We start from the raw sequence: 18,551 nt of genomic DNA on the forward strand, positions 1-18,551 counted from the left end.
AGCCAAATTTTAGAAGCCTGTAGCAAGATTGGCTCTTTCCTCCTAAACACTCCATTTCCAAACAAATATTATATTATCAAAGCGTGGTGCTATCAGACTCTTCTACCCACTCACCTTCACATGGGTGCCTACTGGCCTCGCAGCAAACTATGCTCTGAGTCTACAGGGGAATGTTCCTTCCTCCCTCCTAACTGAGTCCAAGTGCCTACATCTCAGACCCAAGAAAGGGGAATTCCAGCAGGAATTATTGACATTATTCCTTTTTCCCCATTTCCCAACTGAACAACAGAACTCTTCAGAATTTCAGGAATTCTCCAATCTACAATCTTCCCTACCTAATCCTTTCCACCCCACCATACTCAACTAACTTTCTCTTTGTTAAAGGAGCTAGGGCAATCCCACTGCAGCGAAGCTCTTATCCCTGTCAAAATGATAAAAGGGGTGTGTTCTTGGTACTCCCAGACTGACAGAATATAATTTATCATAGACATAATGTTGTCAATATAAATTTCTTCACATTAAATACGAAGTGGGCTTATAGCTGTTTTGAGAAGCCAATGTTGTTTCTACTTGGAAATATATAAACATATACGTTCATAAAATCTTTGGAAGTAAACCATTTACAAATTATACACTGCCAATACCAGTATGCCCAATATGTCCAACAGAAATGTAACATAAAGTGCACTTGTAATTTTACGTTTTGTAGTAACCACATATGAAAATAGTAAAAAGGTAAAATTAACTTCAAGAATGCCTTTATTTAACCCAACAAATCCAATATTATCATTTCATCATGTGATCAGTATTAAAAAGTATCAGTAAGATAGTTACATTTTTTTACACGAAGTATTCAAAGTCCAGTGTGCATTTTACATCTCAGTTTGAATGAGGCACAGTTTAAGCATTCAATAAGCCAGATATTGCTAGCAGCTACCATACTGGATCACACAGCTCTCTATTACTGTTTTCCATAAACTACATTAAATATCTCCAAAAAAACTGACTGTAATTTACAATAGTTTTAAGTATATATATTGATCTCAAGTATAGTAAGTGAAATTGTTGAGTTAAATCAACAGTTTTTAATACAGCTCCATGTGGTATGTAAATCACGTAGTTATTTAATATGTATGTTGAGATCTTTACAATAATAAATCTTTCAAGAATTCAAACGCATTTACACATTTCACCTAAAAGTTGTCACAACAAACCAAAATAATGCAGCACTTCATGCCACAGCATTGGAAATCAAGAAGGAAGATATACCTTCCTCCAAGACAAAATAGGAACAGTAACAGAATTAAAGATAGCTAAATAAAATATTCTGTAGATACACTCTAAAACAAACTCAAATTATACTTGGTAACACTAGTCCAAATTTCATGTATATTATTTTGAAATTAATATTAAGTATATGCCATGGTAATTCTCAGCTGGGAGTTACAGAACAAAGGAGATGAACACTTTTGGATTATTCTATAACATTTGGCATTTCATAAGGATAGATTTAATTTTTTAAATGAGAAAAAAACACTTTATAGATCTATGGTTAGTGAATAACAAAAAGACAAGGCCAAAGTAAGTAAAGCACATGACATTCATATAAAATAAACTAACACAAAGTATGTTTAGTTTATAAAGCTGACATTACATTATAAATCTCAACCTATTAGTTATGTTCTAATGCAAGGCTATTTTCAATATTCAGTAATTCTCCACAGTGGTTGTTTTCCTGATCCCTTAACATAAAACAGATATGCCATGAAGCAAAGCTCACAATGAAAAACAAGACTTTGCAAGTTAAAAGATTCAGGACAATTACCAAAGAACAGAGAAGATGAAGAGCAAAAGAATAGCTCCCATGAAGTGGATATTACGAGAACTTCAGAAAGACAGAAATTCAGGAGGGAAAACATATCCTAAATGTAATCCAGTATTACATAAACAAACACAAAGCTTTCCTTCTAACTAAACAGATATGCCTGCTCTAAGTGCCTGCTTTAATATACCTCCTAAAACTACTTCCTATATTCAGGTAACTACTACTATACCTCCTAAAACTACTTCCTATATTCAGATAACATTTTTAAACAGCTACACTTCAGGGGCGCCTGGGTGGCGCAGTCGGTTAAGCGTCCGACTTCAGCCAGGTCACGATCTCGCAGTCCGGGAGTTCGAGCCCCGCGTCACGCTCTGGGCTGACGGCTCAGAACCTGGAGCCTGTTTCCGATTCTGTGTCTCCCTCTCTCTCTGCCCCTCCCCCGTTCATGCTCTGTCTCTCTCTGTCCCAAAAATAAATAAACGTTGAAAAAAAAATTTAAAAAAATAAAAAAATAAAAAAATAAATAAACAGCTGCACTTCACCTTTCCAGATATTCCATCATAAACGCAATCAAGATCATCCATAAACGCACCAATCACTCAAACCATAATTCTGATTCATTTTCCACAGAAGTCCTAAATTTCTATTAATGTCAGTCTTCCAGAGTTCTATTACTCTAACTTTCATCCACCATTCTTCACACTCCTTCCTTATCCTTTCCTAGAACTCTTGCCCTATTTGCCCTATGCCTTATCCACATATAATAGCCTTCAAATAACACTACCTATTGTGATCATGCCTTAAACTCAATGGATTCTTTGGCCATTAGGATACTCTGTATAGTTCTGTGCAATATATACCAGTAAAATCACTCATTGCTTCATGTGTTACTAAAAAACTGACAGGGAAAGGAGTTGGGAGTTCAGGTTAGAGGTAACAGCAAAAAATAATGGAAGTCAAAAAAATACATCATCTTCATATTGGCTCAATTCAAGAAGAAAGTAGAAATCATGCTCTTCATCCCTAAAAGATTAAAGGAACTTATATTCAACACCCAATGAATTAGTGAGAAAAAGCCATGATATTTGCTACTGTTAAAACAAATAAATTAGGGGCGCCTGGGTGGCTCAGTCGGTTGAGCGTCCGACTTCAGCTCAGGTCACGATCTTGCGGTCTGTGAGTTCGAGCCCCGCATCGGGCTCTGGGCTGATGGCTCAGAGCCTGGAGCCTGCTTCCATTCTGTGTCTCCCCCTCTCTCTGCCCCTCCCCCGTTCATGCTCGGTCTCTCTCTGTCTCAAAAATAAATAAAACGTTAAAAAAAAAATTTAAAACAAATAAATTAATTGAAGAGAGGAGACTGAAGAAAAGGTCATTTTCTAAATAGCAATAGAAAAGTTGAATAATTACATAATAATACACAGCAGGATCACAGTTTCTGGAGATTATGAAAAAGAAACCATTACCAGTAATATTCTCAGTAAGGTATTTTCAGTTCTCCAGCCAGTCATTATGAAAAGGTAGCATACAGGCTTGATATTTCATAACCTAGTCTGAGGGGAGGGAGGGAGATTATTTTTAAGCTCTCCTTGGCCAAACTGAGGAAGGAAAATTTCTACCTGGATCCATGTTAACACCATAATATTCAATGGAGGGTGAAGTAACTATTTGAAAACAAAGATTATTGAGTTTATTTCATTTCTGGATCTCAAGTAAATTTTTGAAAAGTCAAAACATAGGACCCAAGTTAAGAAAGAGTATAATTTGCTTAAAGCAAACAGCTTTACAATAACTAAAAAACTCCCAGGGCATCCACTCAGCAACTTTTAACTCCTCAGATCTGTTATCGTTCCCACATCATTCTCTCCTCAAAAAACAAGTTAATTTTTAAAATTCATTGAAGAGAATGGCTAATTACATTTTTTTAAGCCCTCAAAGCAGTTCTGTTTTATTTTCAATTAAACTTAGTTCAAATTGCTCTCCAGCATTTATTTTATGCCTTTCTGTTTAACCACATATAATAGAGTGTTATGGAATGAATTGTGTCCACCCTTAAGATATATTAAAACACCCAGAACCTGCTAATGTGGCCTCATTTGGAAATAAGGTCCGTGCAAATGTAATCAAAAGATGAGGTCGTGCTGAATTAGGGTGGGCCCTAAATCCAGTGACAGGTGTTCTTATAAGGGGAAAGAGAGATCTGAAGACACTGGGGAGAACCAAAGAAAGCCATGTAAAAGAGGATTGCTGGTAACCACCAGAAGCTAGAAGAGGCAAGGCAGGACAATTCATTCATAGAGCCTCTGAAGACAGCATGGCCCTGTAGACCCCTTGACTTTGGATTTGTGGTCTCCAAAACCATAAGTAAATGTATTTCTATTGTTTTAAGCCACCCAGTGTGTGGTAATTGGTTATGGAAGCCCCAGAAAACGAACACAGGGAAATACGGGTTAATGTTTCTGAACCTGCTTTACTTGTACACTAGGGGTTGAACAATAAGTAAATGGATGGTAGGTGGTGGGAGGTATCTCACTGTTGGGAGAGAGAAGTTATATTATAGACAAGCAAGGAAAAGGCTAAAATAAGCTCTACTTTACTGGATTAAGTCAAGAGATATCAGCATGAAACATATATTTATCTTAATATAAATACTGATGAATACACGCAGAAACAATTATAGATATGTGTGTATACACAAGTTGGTAGACATACCTGCATAGCCTAGCTCTGTCCTCTGGGACAGCCTAGAGGCCATGACACCCCAGCAGTAACAAGCATTCCCAGCACCCAGATCTTGATTTCTAAATACCATTCTCCAATAAAAAGAACCAGAGCTCCTTGAAGAAATCACTGATTCCAGGGTGAGGGTAGAGAAAATATAAGACGAGCATGGGACACTTTATAGTACCCAAAATTAGGAAATGCTCAAAAACAAAAGGATGGGTGTGGGGCAGAAAGTGTCACAGGAGCCAACATGAAAGAGTTCCTAATGGAACAAAGCTGTAATAATTTGAACAACAAAATAAATATTATTGAATCATAACCCAAAAAAATAAAATATATATGCATAGTCCATACTGATATAAATGAGGGAGATAAGGATGAATCTTTCTTATAAAAGAATTCCAATTTGGGGCACCTGGGTGGCTCAGTCCATTAACTGCCCAGCTCTTGATCTCAGCTCAAGTCTTGATCTCAGTGTCGTGAGTTTAAGCCCCACATTGGGCTCCATGTTGGACATGATGCCTACCTTAAAAAAAAAAAAAAACTAATTCCAAATTATATACATATTTTCCCCTCCAGGATATAGAACTCAGTACCCCACAACCACTTTATGTTTGGGCTGGACTTAGTGATTTGCTTCCAAAGAATAGAATATGAAAAGGCAAAATAATAGTTTTATAGTGGAGAAACTCAGAAAACACATTTTAACCAAGAGATCAAGGTTAACATCACCACTGGTATCAGATAAATATCATGTACCCCCTGACATATGACACTTTCATCTCTGTACTCTTCTTCCCAAAAAGCATAATCTCAATGTAATCATGAGAAAACATCAAACAAATCCAATTTGAGGGGCATTCTATAAAATACCTAACCAGTGTTCCTCAACACTCTTAAGGTTATGAAAAAAGGAAAGCATGAGAAATTGTAACAGACCAAAGGAGATTAAGGGAGACATTACAACTAAAAGTAATATGGTATCCTGAATAGGAACTAGGAGCAGGAGAACATTAATAAAAAACTGGTAAATTCTAATAAAGTTTGAAGCTTAATTAAAAAAAAAAAGTAGGTATAATACATGAGCCCACATTGATACAAACAAGTGAATAAATAAATGGAATAGAAAGGACAAATAAATTTTAAAGAATAATTCTAAATATTAAATTCAGGTACTTCCTCTTCTAGGAGGTGGAGTTTAATACTCCCCCTAAGACTGCATCCAAATAACATAATACAGTAGAAAGCAGAAGGGGTGCCTGGGTGGTTCAGTTGGTTAAGTGTTGACTCTTGATTTTGGCTCAGGTAATGATCTCATGGTTCATGGGATGGAGCCCACAGGCTCTGCACTGACAGCACAGAGGCTGCTTGGTATTCTCTCCCTCTCCCTCTCTCTTTGCGCCCCCCCCCCCCCCACATTTGCATGCAAGCTCATGCTCTCTCTCAAAATAAAGAAATAAACTTGAAAAAAAAAAAAGTGGAAGAGTTACTATACAGTGGAGAAACCTGGCAATCCAGGTACTACCAGTTCCTGGACCTTATTGAGGACTTTTAATAATATATACTATATTATTACAGCTTGCTAATATATATACAGCTTGCTCCTGAATTTTTGTTGCTGGTTTAGGATTCAACTCTTTGGGATCTGCTAGAAAAATTTACTTGTTCTGAATTATAGCTCCCAGAATTTCACTCTTGTTTTGTCTTGTTCTCCTTGTCACCATAGTGTTATTTGTTTTCCCCCGAGTTTCAGAGGGATTTCAGAAAGGAGTTAGGTAAATTAAAGGACAGTATTCAACTTGTTGTCTTAAGGTAGAGTCCTGCTTGAATTTCTAGGTTTGCACAGATAAAGCTACCTAATTATTTTAACTGGATACACAGTGAAATATATAACCATGTCCCTATTAATATACTTAAAGTTGTCTCTAAACTTTTACTAAACAGTGCTACAGTGACTATATTTGTATGTATGACCTTTGTTCACCTGTCTGTGTGCTAAATCAAGAATATTTATACTTTACCTAGGATATTTACAGGTAATTGACGTCTTTGTGTCTCACTTCCTCCATTAGATGGTTATTGTGAGGATTAAATGAATTATTGTGTAAAGTACCTAAGACATAGTAACAGCTAGAAAGTTGTTAGTTATCACTGCCAAGTTTTCCTCTATAAAGGCTGAATATATGTACCAGTTATGAGAGTACTACTTTTCCCAGCTACACTCAGACTCTGAATATTAGAGTCTATTTTTGGGGAAAAGGGACAATTTCCCCCTGTTCCTGGAAAGCAGTATCCCATCATTCAGACTTTTATTTCACTATGACTTTGTTCATCTTTTTGATGCTTATTGGGCATCTGTACTTTTCCCATGAATTGTTTACTTTTTATCTATAAAATATTTAAAATTATAAAACATTTTGAATTTTATAAATGAATACCTATTTGGGGGCATTGTCCTTATTTGTAGAAGCTCTTTAAATAACATGAATTATTATTTCCATGTAGTTTTATTTCAAGTATTTATTCCCAGTGTGTCATTTCTTAAATTTACTATCTTTTATCAGTGTTCATTCAAAACTTTTGAATTTTCATTAAATCAAATAAATGTGTTTTTAAGAAGTACTTAAGTTGATGGGGCGCGCGGCCAGGTGGCTCAGTCGGTTAAGCATCCTACTCCAGCTCGGATCATGATCTCACAGTTCATGGGTTCGAGCCCTGCATCGGGCTCTGTGCTGACAGCTCAGAGCCTGGAGTCTGCTTCAGATTCTGTGTCTCCCTCTCTCTCTGACCCTCTCCCACTCACACTCTGTGTCTCTCTCTCTCAAAAATAAATAAACATTAAAAAAAATTTTTTTGAATACTTAAGTTGATACGTTTGCTAGAGAAATATATATATAACAGATATTCTAGCCTTTTATTTTATTCCAACTTGTGATTTGGCTCATCTGTTGTAAACTGGTAAGACTTATTCATTCTGTGTGTTGCTTCTAATACATCAAAAAATATCCCCCATCCCCCACCCAAAGAAGTCTATTTTACTCTTAAATGCCCAGGAGGTCAAACCCAGTCCCAATCTTACCTCAACATTTGAATGTTTGAATGTCCTTGGAGAAAAGGCAATTCTAGGAGGTGATGTGGACTAGGTCATGTGATTCATTTACAATGAAAATTAATTTTTTAAAGAAATCCAATATAAATAAGACAAAAAAAATGGAAAGCAAATCACAAACATATATGGAATGATCCAGTTTTAGTTTTATTTTAAAACTTGTGTGTAGGTGAATAAATGTACACAAAAGATCTGGAAGAATATGGAACACACTGAGAGTATCTGTTACCTTTGAAAAGAAAGCAAGAATTAAAGAAGGGAAAATAAAGGGAGATTTCACTTTTTATTCTATTTAATAATATATAGGTTCAAATTTTTCAAAGACCACAAATTTAATGATATTTGAAATACAAATTTGCTTTTAAAATTATGTTCACCTTTATGCTTTTTTAAATGTGCGTTTATTACTTTTTTAAAAAAAATGGCGAAGTAGAAGAAATACACAGAATAGCTGACACTAAGGAAAAGTTGTATAACCTTTTTTAGTTCTTTTTCTGTTTTTTTTTTTAAGTTTATTTATTTATTTTGAGAGACAGAGTGGGGGAGAGCCAGAGAGAAAAGGAGAGAGAGAACCCCAAGCAGGCTCTACACCAGCAGCCCAGAGCCCGATGTGGGGAAAGGCTTGAATTCACGACTGCACGATCATGACTAAACCAAGAGTCAGACATTTAACTGACTGAGCTATCCAGGTGCCCCTCTCTTGGTTTTTCATTTATATCTGTCTCACAGATTTTCTGGTTCAAGATTACTGTCTGAGCACACAAAGTTATATTCTCTCCCTTTCAAGGCTCAACAAAATGACAGTAGAAACTCATGGCAATGAAAATTACAGGACCATCAGAGAAAAAAATTGCAAGAAAATCCCAGAAGGTGGAAAATAAAGGGCTAATTATTGAAGCAGAACAGAATACGTGGCATAAAATACAAGTCTGGAAATGTAGCACAGGGAGTTCATTTAGGAGAACATCAAAGAGGGTGTAACCTCAGAAATATCAGGTACAAAAGCAGGCTAAAAACAGGAACCTTAACCGAAAATCTATATATGCACTGTTTTGTTGAACAAAATTGAGCATCCAGTAAATACCAGTTCCTATTCTATGACAGAATAAACAAACCCAAAATAAAGCAAGGGTGTGGGTACAAAACTGTGAGGGTGGCAGTAGAAGCAACACTGTTTTAGATAAGCCAGCTGGTAAACTTCCTAAGACAGAGAAATCTGAGGAAAGAGACACAAAAAAGAGATCAAGGAAGGAGAACACAAATCGTTTTAAAATCAATGATGGTAATGCAAAGAACTGCACTAAGCAATTTAAAAGTCAGGCTGTTAAATCTTCATAATACATAAAAACAAGTTATCTCCAAATGAGAGATGAAAAATATAAGGCTGAAATGAGAAATTATTCAAGGTTGCAAAGATAATTACATGACAACAGGTTTAAACACAGCGTAAGCTCTTAACTACCATATTAGTAAGAGCAGTCATTAAATCTTTTGGGAATTAATTTACTCATTTATATAATGGTCTAATTAATTATATTTTCTCTAAAGACCCATCCAATTCTAACACTATGACTACTACCAAAAGAAAATAATCCTACTTATCATTTACGGCTTAAGATAACAGACCATTAGTATGCTGAAAGCTTGAAAAAAGTCTCTACAATGGGACATTTTCTTTAATATTTCAGGAATATCACCAGCTTCCCGCTGAAGGACTCTAAAATAAATGTCAGTAGTAGTACATGTAGAATACTATACTAAAATGTTATTTCAGATCAATCAAGTAAAAAAACTCCACTAGACAACTGCCAATATACCCTGTCAATTTCACTTCAAGAGACAAAAATATGAATAAAACCTAAACAGACTTACAATAAAATCAACAGTTCTAAGAGTATCCATTTATAAACTAAATAAGGCTGTGAAAACAGGATATAAAATCTTATATTTAGGGAACATAAAAAAGAAAGTTAAAGAAACAGAGGTACCATATACTTAAATTATATTAATGTTTCAATTTAACAAAAGAATACTTGTCTTACAATTATTATTTTTTACAATTCACACTCCTATTTATCTGCCCCTTCACCACCTTGTATATATTTCCTTCCTTTCCTTGAGTTGTATGTTTTAAATAGTCAACTAACAACAGATGCAAGACCATAATGAAATCAATATTCAATGCAACTACTAGCAAAGTTATGGCAAACAGTAATAGTTAAGATTTTTATTAACATCTGTGAGAAAACACTGGTGAGATAATGGAAAGCACACACTCTTCCCTATATTTACTACTAAACGCAACTAAAAGCCCTAGACATTATATGTAAAACAAACATAAGACTAAAAGTTGGAGAATATATGGCAGACCAGCTAAGAAACTCAGGACCCCAAGAACGAGACAGTGAATTCCTTGAGTTTTCTTTTTGCCACCCAGCTTTGAAGCTGAAAACAAACAAACAAACAAACAGCCACCCGAAAGAACCATGGGCATGGCCCAAAAAAGTCCCAGAAAAGCCTGTTCTCCCTAGCCAATGGACCAGGGAAGAGGAAGCCTAAAATGACAGAAATTTTCCAGACAGTAAACACTCTTCTCCAGCCAAACACCATACAAAAAACTGCAGCCCTACTTCCACTCACACCAACAAAAGTAAGTGGAGAGCCTAGACTTCCAATCTTGCCATGCTATAACAAAGTTCTCTAAAATAGCCTCACCAGGGTAATTCCAAAGAAGGCCAAGTAGGGAGACATGATTTTCATCCCTGTCTGGCAGTATGGATAACCACTATGCACATATATATTCTTATGTTATATCAGAGGGGCCTGCCTAACAGAGAGGCTCGACATTCACCATCTCCCAGCAATACAGAGGTCACACACAAATGGTGTCAGTAATGATGACCTGAAAACCTGGACTTCTACCCCCACCTAGCAGTAACAAGGCACTCCCCTCCAAACTCGTCAGGTATCAACAGAGGCCAAGTGGGGAACCTAGACTTCTAGCTCCATCTGGCAGTAAGGAAGTAGTACCCCTCCTCATTTCACATGCCAGAGCAGTATCTTACAAAATCAGCTAATAGGAAAGGTTTAAACATACTAATAAATATTTAAAATAATTTTATATTACATATACTTATGTGTTTATAATTATAAGACATGTGATAAAAGTATAAATGTAACAATATTTGCCATGTAGTAAATAAATCTACAATCTCATAACTGTACAAAATACTCCAAATTTCAGTTGAAAATCATTTGCCATACAAAGAATAAATTCCCAAAATAAATGCAAAAATAAATAAATAGATGTCAACACCAAGATAACAGAATTGTTAAGAACTCTCTGGTAAGGATTTTAAAGAAATCATTATAAAATTGCTTTGATGAACAATACAGGCATGACTGAAACAAATGACAACAAAGCATCAGCTAAGAAATAAAACACATAAAAATAAATAAATAAATAAATAAATAAATAAATAAATAAATATTTTAGAGCTGAAAAGTACAGTAACAAAAATAAGCTCAGCAGATGGGCTCACCATTAGAATGGAGTGGACCCCCCCCAAAAGTCAGTGAACTGGAAGACAAAATAATAAAAAGTACCCAGTCTAAATAACAAATAAAAAATTGGAGAGGGAGGAAAAAAAGGAACAGAGTATCAGAAGCCTGTAGGACAATAACAAAAGATTTATGATTTGTTCCATCAGAGTCCTGGAAGGAAAGAGGGAAAGACTCAAGTAATCAAAGAAAATTATGGTTGGACACTTCCCAGGTTTGGCAGGAAGTTCAGATTCAAGAGGCTGTACAAATCCCAAAGAGGAAAAACCCAAAGAAATCCACCCAAAGACATGTGATACTTAATTTCTAAAGTCTGAAGACAAAGAAAATAATTTTTAGAGTAGCCAGAGGAAAATGACAAGAGATCTGCCATCAGACCATGGAGGCCAGAAAGAAATGGCACAATACTTTTCAAGTACTAAAAAAAAAAAAAGTCAAACTAGAATTGAATACCCAATGAAATTATCCTTCAGGAATCAAAGGAAAATCAAGACATTCTCAGTTGAAAAGAAATTCAGGTAATTTGTATCCTAAAAAATGGCTAAACCAAAAGGAAACAATAAAAAGAACCTTAAAATATAAAGGAAAAAATAACATAGAAAGCAAATATAGGCTGTCTGTTTGCTCTTGAGTTTCCTAACTTATGTTTGATGGTTGAAGTAAATATTATGACACTAATATAGTTATTAATATATAAAGAGATAATATTTGAAACAATTCTATTATAAGTGGGGGATGGTAAAAGGATTCTATACTCCACTCAAACTGTTAAAGTAAGTTATTTACATTACATATATATATATATATATACACATATACCTAGAGCAATCACTAGAAGAGCTATACAAAGAGAGACACTTAAAAATACTAAAGGGGCACCTGAGGGGTTCAGTCAGTTAGCTGTCTGACTCATGATCTCATAGTTCATGGGTTCGAGCTTCACACTGGGCTCCATGCTGATAGCGCAGAGCCTGCTTGGGAATCTCAATCTCCCTCTCTCTCTGCCCCTCCCCATTCACATGTGCACATGCACATGCACACACATTCTAATAAAGTTTTTAAAAAAATACTTTAGATAAATCCAAGTGGAATTCTAAAAATGTTCCAGCAATGCATAGGAAAGCAGGAATATGAAAAAAGAAAAAGGACAGAGAACTTAAGTATCAATAAATCAATAATTCCATTAAATGTAAATGGCCTAAATATACCAATTAAAAGACCGAGATCAGCAGAGTGAATTGTAACTCATGATCCAACTGTATGTTGTCATAAGTAACTTCAACTATAATGATACAGATGGTTGAAAGTAAAAAAATGGAAAGCATTTACCATTTAAACATTAATCAAAGGAAAGCCACAGCAGCTATATAAATATCAGATAAAGCAGACTTCAGTACAAAAAAATTACCAGAGACAGGATTACTATATAATAATAAAAGGGCCAATCCACCAAGAGTACATAGAAATCCTAAATGTATATGCACCAAGCACCAGAACTACAATATATGAAACAAAAATTTAAAGAACCAACCAAAGTATACAAATCCACAATTATAGTTAAGACTTTAAAAATCTGCTCTCTCAACAACTGGCTGAAAAGCTTCATAGAAAATCAAAGATATAGAAAAAAACACCACTACCAACATGACCTAATCAATATTTATAGAACATTTAACCCAACAACAACAAAATACACATTCTTTTCAAGTGCCCACAGAAGATATACAAAATAAACATAAGCTAAGACCTAAAAGAAACCTCAAAAAATTTAAAAGAATTGAAATCAGATGTTTCTGACCACAACGCAATCAAACTTGAATTAATAAGAAAAAGATGGCAGAAAACACCAAACACTTTGAAACTAAACAACATACTACTAAATAACTAAGGGCAAAAGGAAGTCTCAAGGTAAATTAAGAAAATACAATAAACTAAATGAGAACACAGCATATCAAAATTTGTGGGACAAAGCCAAAACAGTACTCAGAAAAAATTATAGCACCAAATGCATACATCTAAAAGAGGGAAAGTTTCAAATCACTAACCAGATTAATCTCCCACCTTAAAAATTTAGAAAAGAAGTAAAATAAACCCAAAGCAAAAGGAAATAAATTAATAAATAGCAGAAATCACTGAACTGAATTAATGAAAGAAAGAACTGATCCTTTGAAAAGATCAATAAAACCGACAAATTGCTATCAAGACTAAAAAAGAAAAAAGAAAAGATAACACAAATTAACAATACCAGAAATGGAACAAGGGTTATCACTACAGAGGCTGCAGACATCAAGAGATAATAAGAAAAAGCTATGAACAACTCTATACACATAAATTTGACAACTAAGACAAAATAGACCACTTCCCTTGGGGTTGAGCGGGTACTATCATAATTTATTCAATTTCAAAGAGATAATTTGAATAACCCTATAACTATTAAGGAAACTGAATTCATTATTTTAAAACTATGAAAAAAGAAATCTCTAGGCTCAGATTATTTCACTGAAGAGTGCTACCGAACATCTACAGAATATCATTCCATACATTTCTCTTCCAGAAAATAGGAGAGAATACTTTCCAATTCATTTTATAAAGCTAGTATTATCCTGACATCAAAACAGGATAAGACAGTTCCTTCAAAAAAGAAAACTACAGACAAATATCTCTATGGATACACAGAAAAATTCCTTAACAAAATACAAATAGAATTCAGCAATATATGTAAAGAATTATACATTATGACCAAGTGAAGTTTATTCCAGGGATGGAAAGCTGGCTCACCATTTGAAAAATCAAGCAATAAAACTTGCCACCATATCAACAAGCTAAAGAAGAAAATCATTTATCAAGTGATGTAGACAAAGCATTTGCAAAATCTAATACCCATTCATTAAAAAAAAAAAAATCTCAGCAATTTGAGGGAAACTTCCTCAAACTGATAAATGGCATCTACGAAAAACCTACAACTAACAGTTGTTACACAGCTACTTAACAGTGGAAGACTAAGCACTTCATCTGTAAGATCAGGAAAAAGACAAGAACGTCTAGTCCTACTGCTCATCTTCAACACTGTTCTGGATGGTCTGGTCACTGCAATAAGTGAAGGAAAGGAAATAAAAGGCATATAGATTGGAAAGGAAGAAAATCCCTATTTACTAATGGCATGATTGTGCATAGAGTAAATCCCAAGAAATCTACCAAAAAAAAAAAACCTCGTAGAACTAAAGAGTGAGTTCAGCAATGTCACAAAATAAATATACAAAAATCAATTTTACTTCTATTGTAATAACAACATATGGACACCAAAATTGGAAATACAGTGCCACTGACAATCACTCAAAAAAAAAAAAAAAAAAAGAAATATTCAGGTATAAATCTAACAAAACATGTACAACATTGGTGAGTAAAGTTAAAATCTAAATAAATGGAGAACTATACCACGTTAATGGACTAGAAAACTGAAGAGAGTAAATATGTCAATTCTGCCCAAAGTGATATATAGATAACACAATTCCTATAAAATTCTCAGCAAAATTTTTGGTACATATAGACAAAATTATTAAAACATATAGAAAAGCAAAGGAATGAAGATAGCAAAAACTGTTTTGAAAAAGAATAAAATGGGAATAATTATTCTACCCAATTTCAAGACTTATTGGGCAGAGAACATGAACTTCAATCTTAGTTGTACGGAAAGATTAAGTCACCATGTTTCGGTTTTCAACATCTTGTACATTCTAAGACAGGTTTGACCCGTATCTGGCTCCAAAGAGGTAACCTATAAACCTTAATATATCCTGCTTAATAAGAGTGTCTTTGTTTACCTGGGGACCTTGGGTTGCTTCATATGGTCTATGCTAATAATGCGATTTATGGTGGAAGGCTTGAATCATGTGATACCAGCTTGACCTCTCAAGGACTACAGAGTAAGATAATCCACACATGGAGTCAACCATGCCAACATAACCAAACCATAATAAAAATCCTGGACACCAAGGCTTGGGTGGAACTTGCCTGGTTAGCAAAACTCTGTATGTGCTGTCACAAATCACTGCTGGGAGAATTAAGCAGACACAATTCCACTGGGAGAAGACAATGCAAGTTTGGGCCTAGTGTCTCCTAGATCCTGCCCTTTGCTTCTTTCTCTATGGCTGATTCCATTAGTATGACAGCTCTTCTGAGTTCTGTGATTCCTTAAAGCAAATCACTGGTATGAAGGGTGGTCTTGGAGACACCCAAACATACTTACTTTATAAAAATTTAACTCAAAAATGGATCATGGAATTAAATGGAAAAGAAAAAATGATAAAAATTTAAGAAAAAAATTAAGAGAATATCTTCAAGATCTGGGACTAGGCAAAGAGTTCTTAGACTTGACCCTATAAGCAAAATCCATATAGAAAAAAACCACACTAAACATCCAATTTTATGTTTATGCAAAAGACACTTTTAGAGAATAAAAAGACAAGCTACAGAGTGGAAGAATATATTTGCAAACCATATAGCCAACAAAGGGTTAGTATCCGAAATACATAAAGAACTCTCAAAACTCAACAGTAAAATAAAGGAAATAATCTGATTAAAACACGGGCAAAAGACATGAAGAAACATACCAACAAAGAGAATAGAGATGGAAAATAAGCATGTGAAGAAATTGTCCAACATTATTAATCTTGAAGGAAATAAAAATTAAAACCACAGTGATACCACTACATTCTCATCAGAAAGGCCAGAATTTAAAAACCACCAAGGTTGAAAACCAAGGTCCCCAGGTAAACAAAGACACTCTTATTAAGCAGGATATTCCAAGAGTTTAGAGGTTACCTCTTTGGAGCCAGACAAGGGTCAAACCTGTCTTAGAATGTACAAGATGTTGAAAACCGAAACATGGTGACTTAATCTTTTCGTACAACTAAGATTGAAGTTCATTTTTTTTGCCCAATGCAGGGCACTTGGGCGGCTCAGTCAGTTGTGTCTGACTTCAGCCCAGGTCATGATCTCATGGTTCGTGGGTTCGAGCTCCATGTCAAGCTCTGTGCTAACAGCTCAGAGTCTGGAGCCTGCTTCAAATTCTGTATCTCCCTCTTTCTTTGCCCCTCCCCCATTTGCGCTCACGCGCACTCTCTCTCTCTCTCTCTCTCTCTCTCAAAAGTAAATAAAACAGGCAAACCATAAGAGACTTTTTTTTTTAATTTTTTTTTTCAACGTTTATTTATTTTTGGGACAGAGAGAGACAGAGCATGAACGGGGGAGGGGCAGAGAGACAGGGAGACACAGAATCGGAAACAGGCTCCAGGCTCTGAGCCATCAGCCCAGAGCCTGACGCGGGGCTCGAACTCACGGACCGCGAGATCGTGATCTGGCTGAAGTCGGACACTTAACCGACTGCGCCACCCAGGCGCCCAAGAGACTCTTAAATACTGAGAGCAAACTGAGGGTTGATGGGGGTTGGGGAGAGGGGAAAGTGAGTGATGGGCATTGAGGAGGGCACCTGTTGGGATGAGCACTGGGTATTGTATGGAAACCAATTTGACAATAAATGATATTTAATATAAAAAAACATTAAAAAATATTAAAAGAAAAATACTTAAAAAAACCCACCAATACTAGCTAGAATGAAGAAAAAACTAGATCCTTCACGATGATCCATGAAATGGAAATGAAATAATCACTCTGAAAAACAGTGTGACAATTTCTTTAAAAACTAAACATACAACTTCCATACAACCAGCAACTTCATTCCTAAATGTTTACCACAGAGAAATGAAGACATATGTTTATACCAAAACCTGCACATGAATGCTTATAGCAGCTTTATTCCCAATAGTTGAAACTGAAAAGTATCTTTCAGTGGGTAAATGGTGAAGCAAAATGTGGTCTATCTAATGCCACCAATGCCAAATACTACTTAGCAATAAACTATTGACATACACAACAACCTGAATGAATCGTAAAAAAAAAAAAAAAAAAAAAAAAAAAAATTAAAGGGTTACATACTGTATGATTCCTCTTATACAGCATTCTTGAAATGAAAAAGTTATAAAAATAGAGAATAGATTAGTGGATTCCAAGAGTTAAGGGAGATGGGGGAGCATGAGCAACACGAAGTATACACTGCAGTGATAGAAATGTTCTGTATTTTGACTGTATCAATATCCTGGTTGTGATACCATAGTGTAGAGTTTTGCAAGATATTACCATGGGTGGGGGTTGGAGGTACTGAATAAAGAATGCATAAAATCTCTGCACTGTCTCTTAAAATTGGATGTGAATCTACAATTATCTCAAAATAAATAGTTTAAAAGTGAATGAGGGAAAAACTAATATGATCAGAGAAAGAATTCTGATATATAACAACACTGAACATTATTAAATATTCAAACACTACTTTATAATTTCTTATTTTAGAACAACAAAATACATCCCTTAAATGTTCTCAATGACAACCATTCTGAAGGCTCATGTCTAAACACTCAGAATTTCCGCTCACCTTCCACGCTGTCAGAACAAGAAGTTCCAATGCCGGTGTCACCACTGTCAGAAGTTATACTATGTCTCCTGATATGATTATTTCGATGGTTGGATGGAACAGCTGTGGCCTGCCACAATGACTCATTACCAGGTAACCATGCTGATGAGGAATAATCTGGGCCTACAAAGGAAAATATGCAAATGTTAGCATATTTACAATGTCTATGAGTAGACAGATCTTTTTTGACCTTAGAAAAAATACACATAAACTAAAAAAAAAAAAGAAAAAAAAAGGTTATTTTTTGTCCCAAATAATTAAAATAGATCAGTGATATCTAAGATTCATCAAATAAACTTACATATCATACACCTAAAAATTCAATGCTGACTTAGCAGCTTCCTCTGCTGAAGGACTCTGATTTCCCCTTACAGGTATTGAACTTTTAATTAAACACATACTGCTGCCTTGTTAAAACTTTCAAATCAGGGGGTGTTTGGGTGGCTCAGTTGGTTGAGCATCCTACTTCTGCTCATACTTTGTGAGCTGGAGCCCCACTCTGAGTTTTGTGCAATTAGCACAGAGCCTGCTTCAAATTTTCTGTCTCCCTCTCTCTGCCCCTCTCCCACTCATGCTCTCTCTCTCAAAAATAAATAAAAAACATTAAAAAAAATAATAAAATAAAATGTCAAATCGGGATGCCTGGGTGGCTCAGTCAATTGAGCATCTGACTCGATTTCAGCTCAGGTCACAATCCCAGGGTGGTGGGATCAAGCCTCACATGTGGCTTTGTACTGAGCGTGGCACCTACTTAGGATTCTCTCTCTCTTCCTCTACCCCAATACCCCACTCACAGTCTCTCTAAAATT

The 18,551-nt window shown here is 35.3% G+C and overlaps 1 protein-coding gene and 1 long non-coding RNA gene across 9 annotated transcripts in view; both read right to left on the reverse strand.

Moving 5' to 3' along the window:
• Positions 1-18,551, reverse strand: part of CEP85L (centrosomal protein 85L) — a 227,477-nt gene that overhangs the window by 135,121 nt on the left and 73,805 nt on the right. For all 8 annotated transcript variants that reach the window (XR_015251502.1, XM_086707691.1, XM_086707688.1 and 5 more), the window contains one exon: positions 17,704-17,865. Coding sequence is in view for 2 of the 8 variants with exons in the window: in XM_086707687.1 (XP_086563813.1) it covers positions 17,704-17,865 (162 nt within the window). In the remaining 6 variants the exon portion in view is untranslated. The remainder of the gene's footprint in view (positions 1-17,703; positions 17,866-18,551) is intronic.
• LOC147581177 (uncharacterized) lies at positions 742-2,930 on the reverse strand. The gene is made up of 2 exons (XR_015251503.1): positions 2,355-2,930; positions 742-2,054 (listed from the first exon to the last, which is right to left on the reverse strand). It is a non-coding gene; the product is annotated as an uncharacterized LOC147581177 (long non-coding RNA).

This window comes from Puma concolor, chromosome B2, assembly GCF_028749965.1.
Source record: "Puma concolor isolate L17-30 chromosome B2, mPumCon1.1.hap2, whole genome shotgun sequence".
In the NCBI taxonomy this organism is placed as follows: domain Eukaryota; kingdom Metazoa; phylum Chordata; class Mammalia; order Carnivora; family Felidae; genus Puma; species Puma concolor.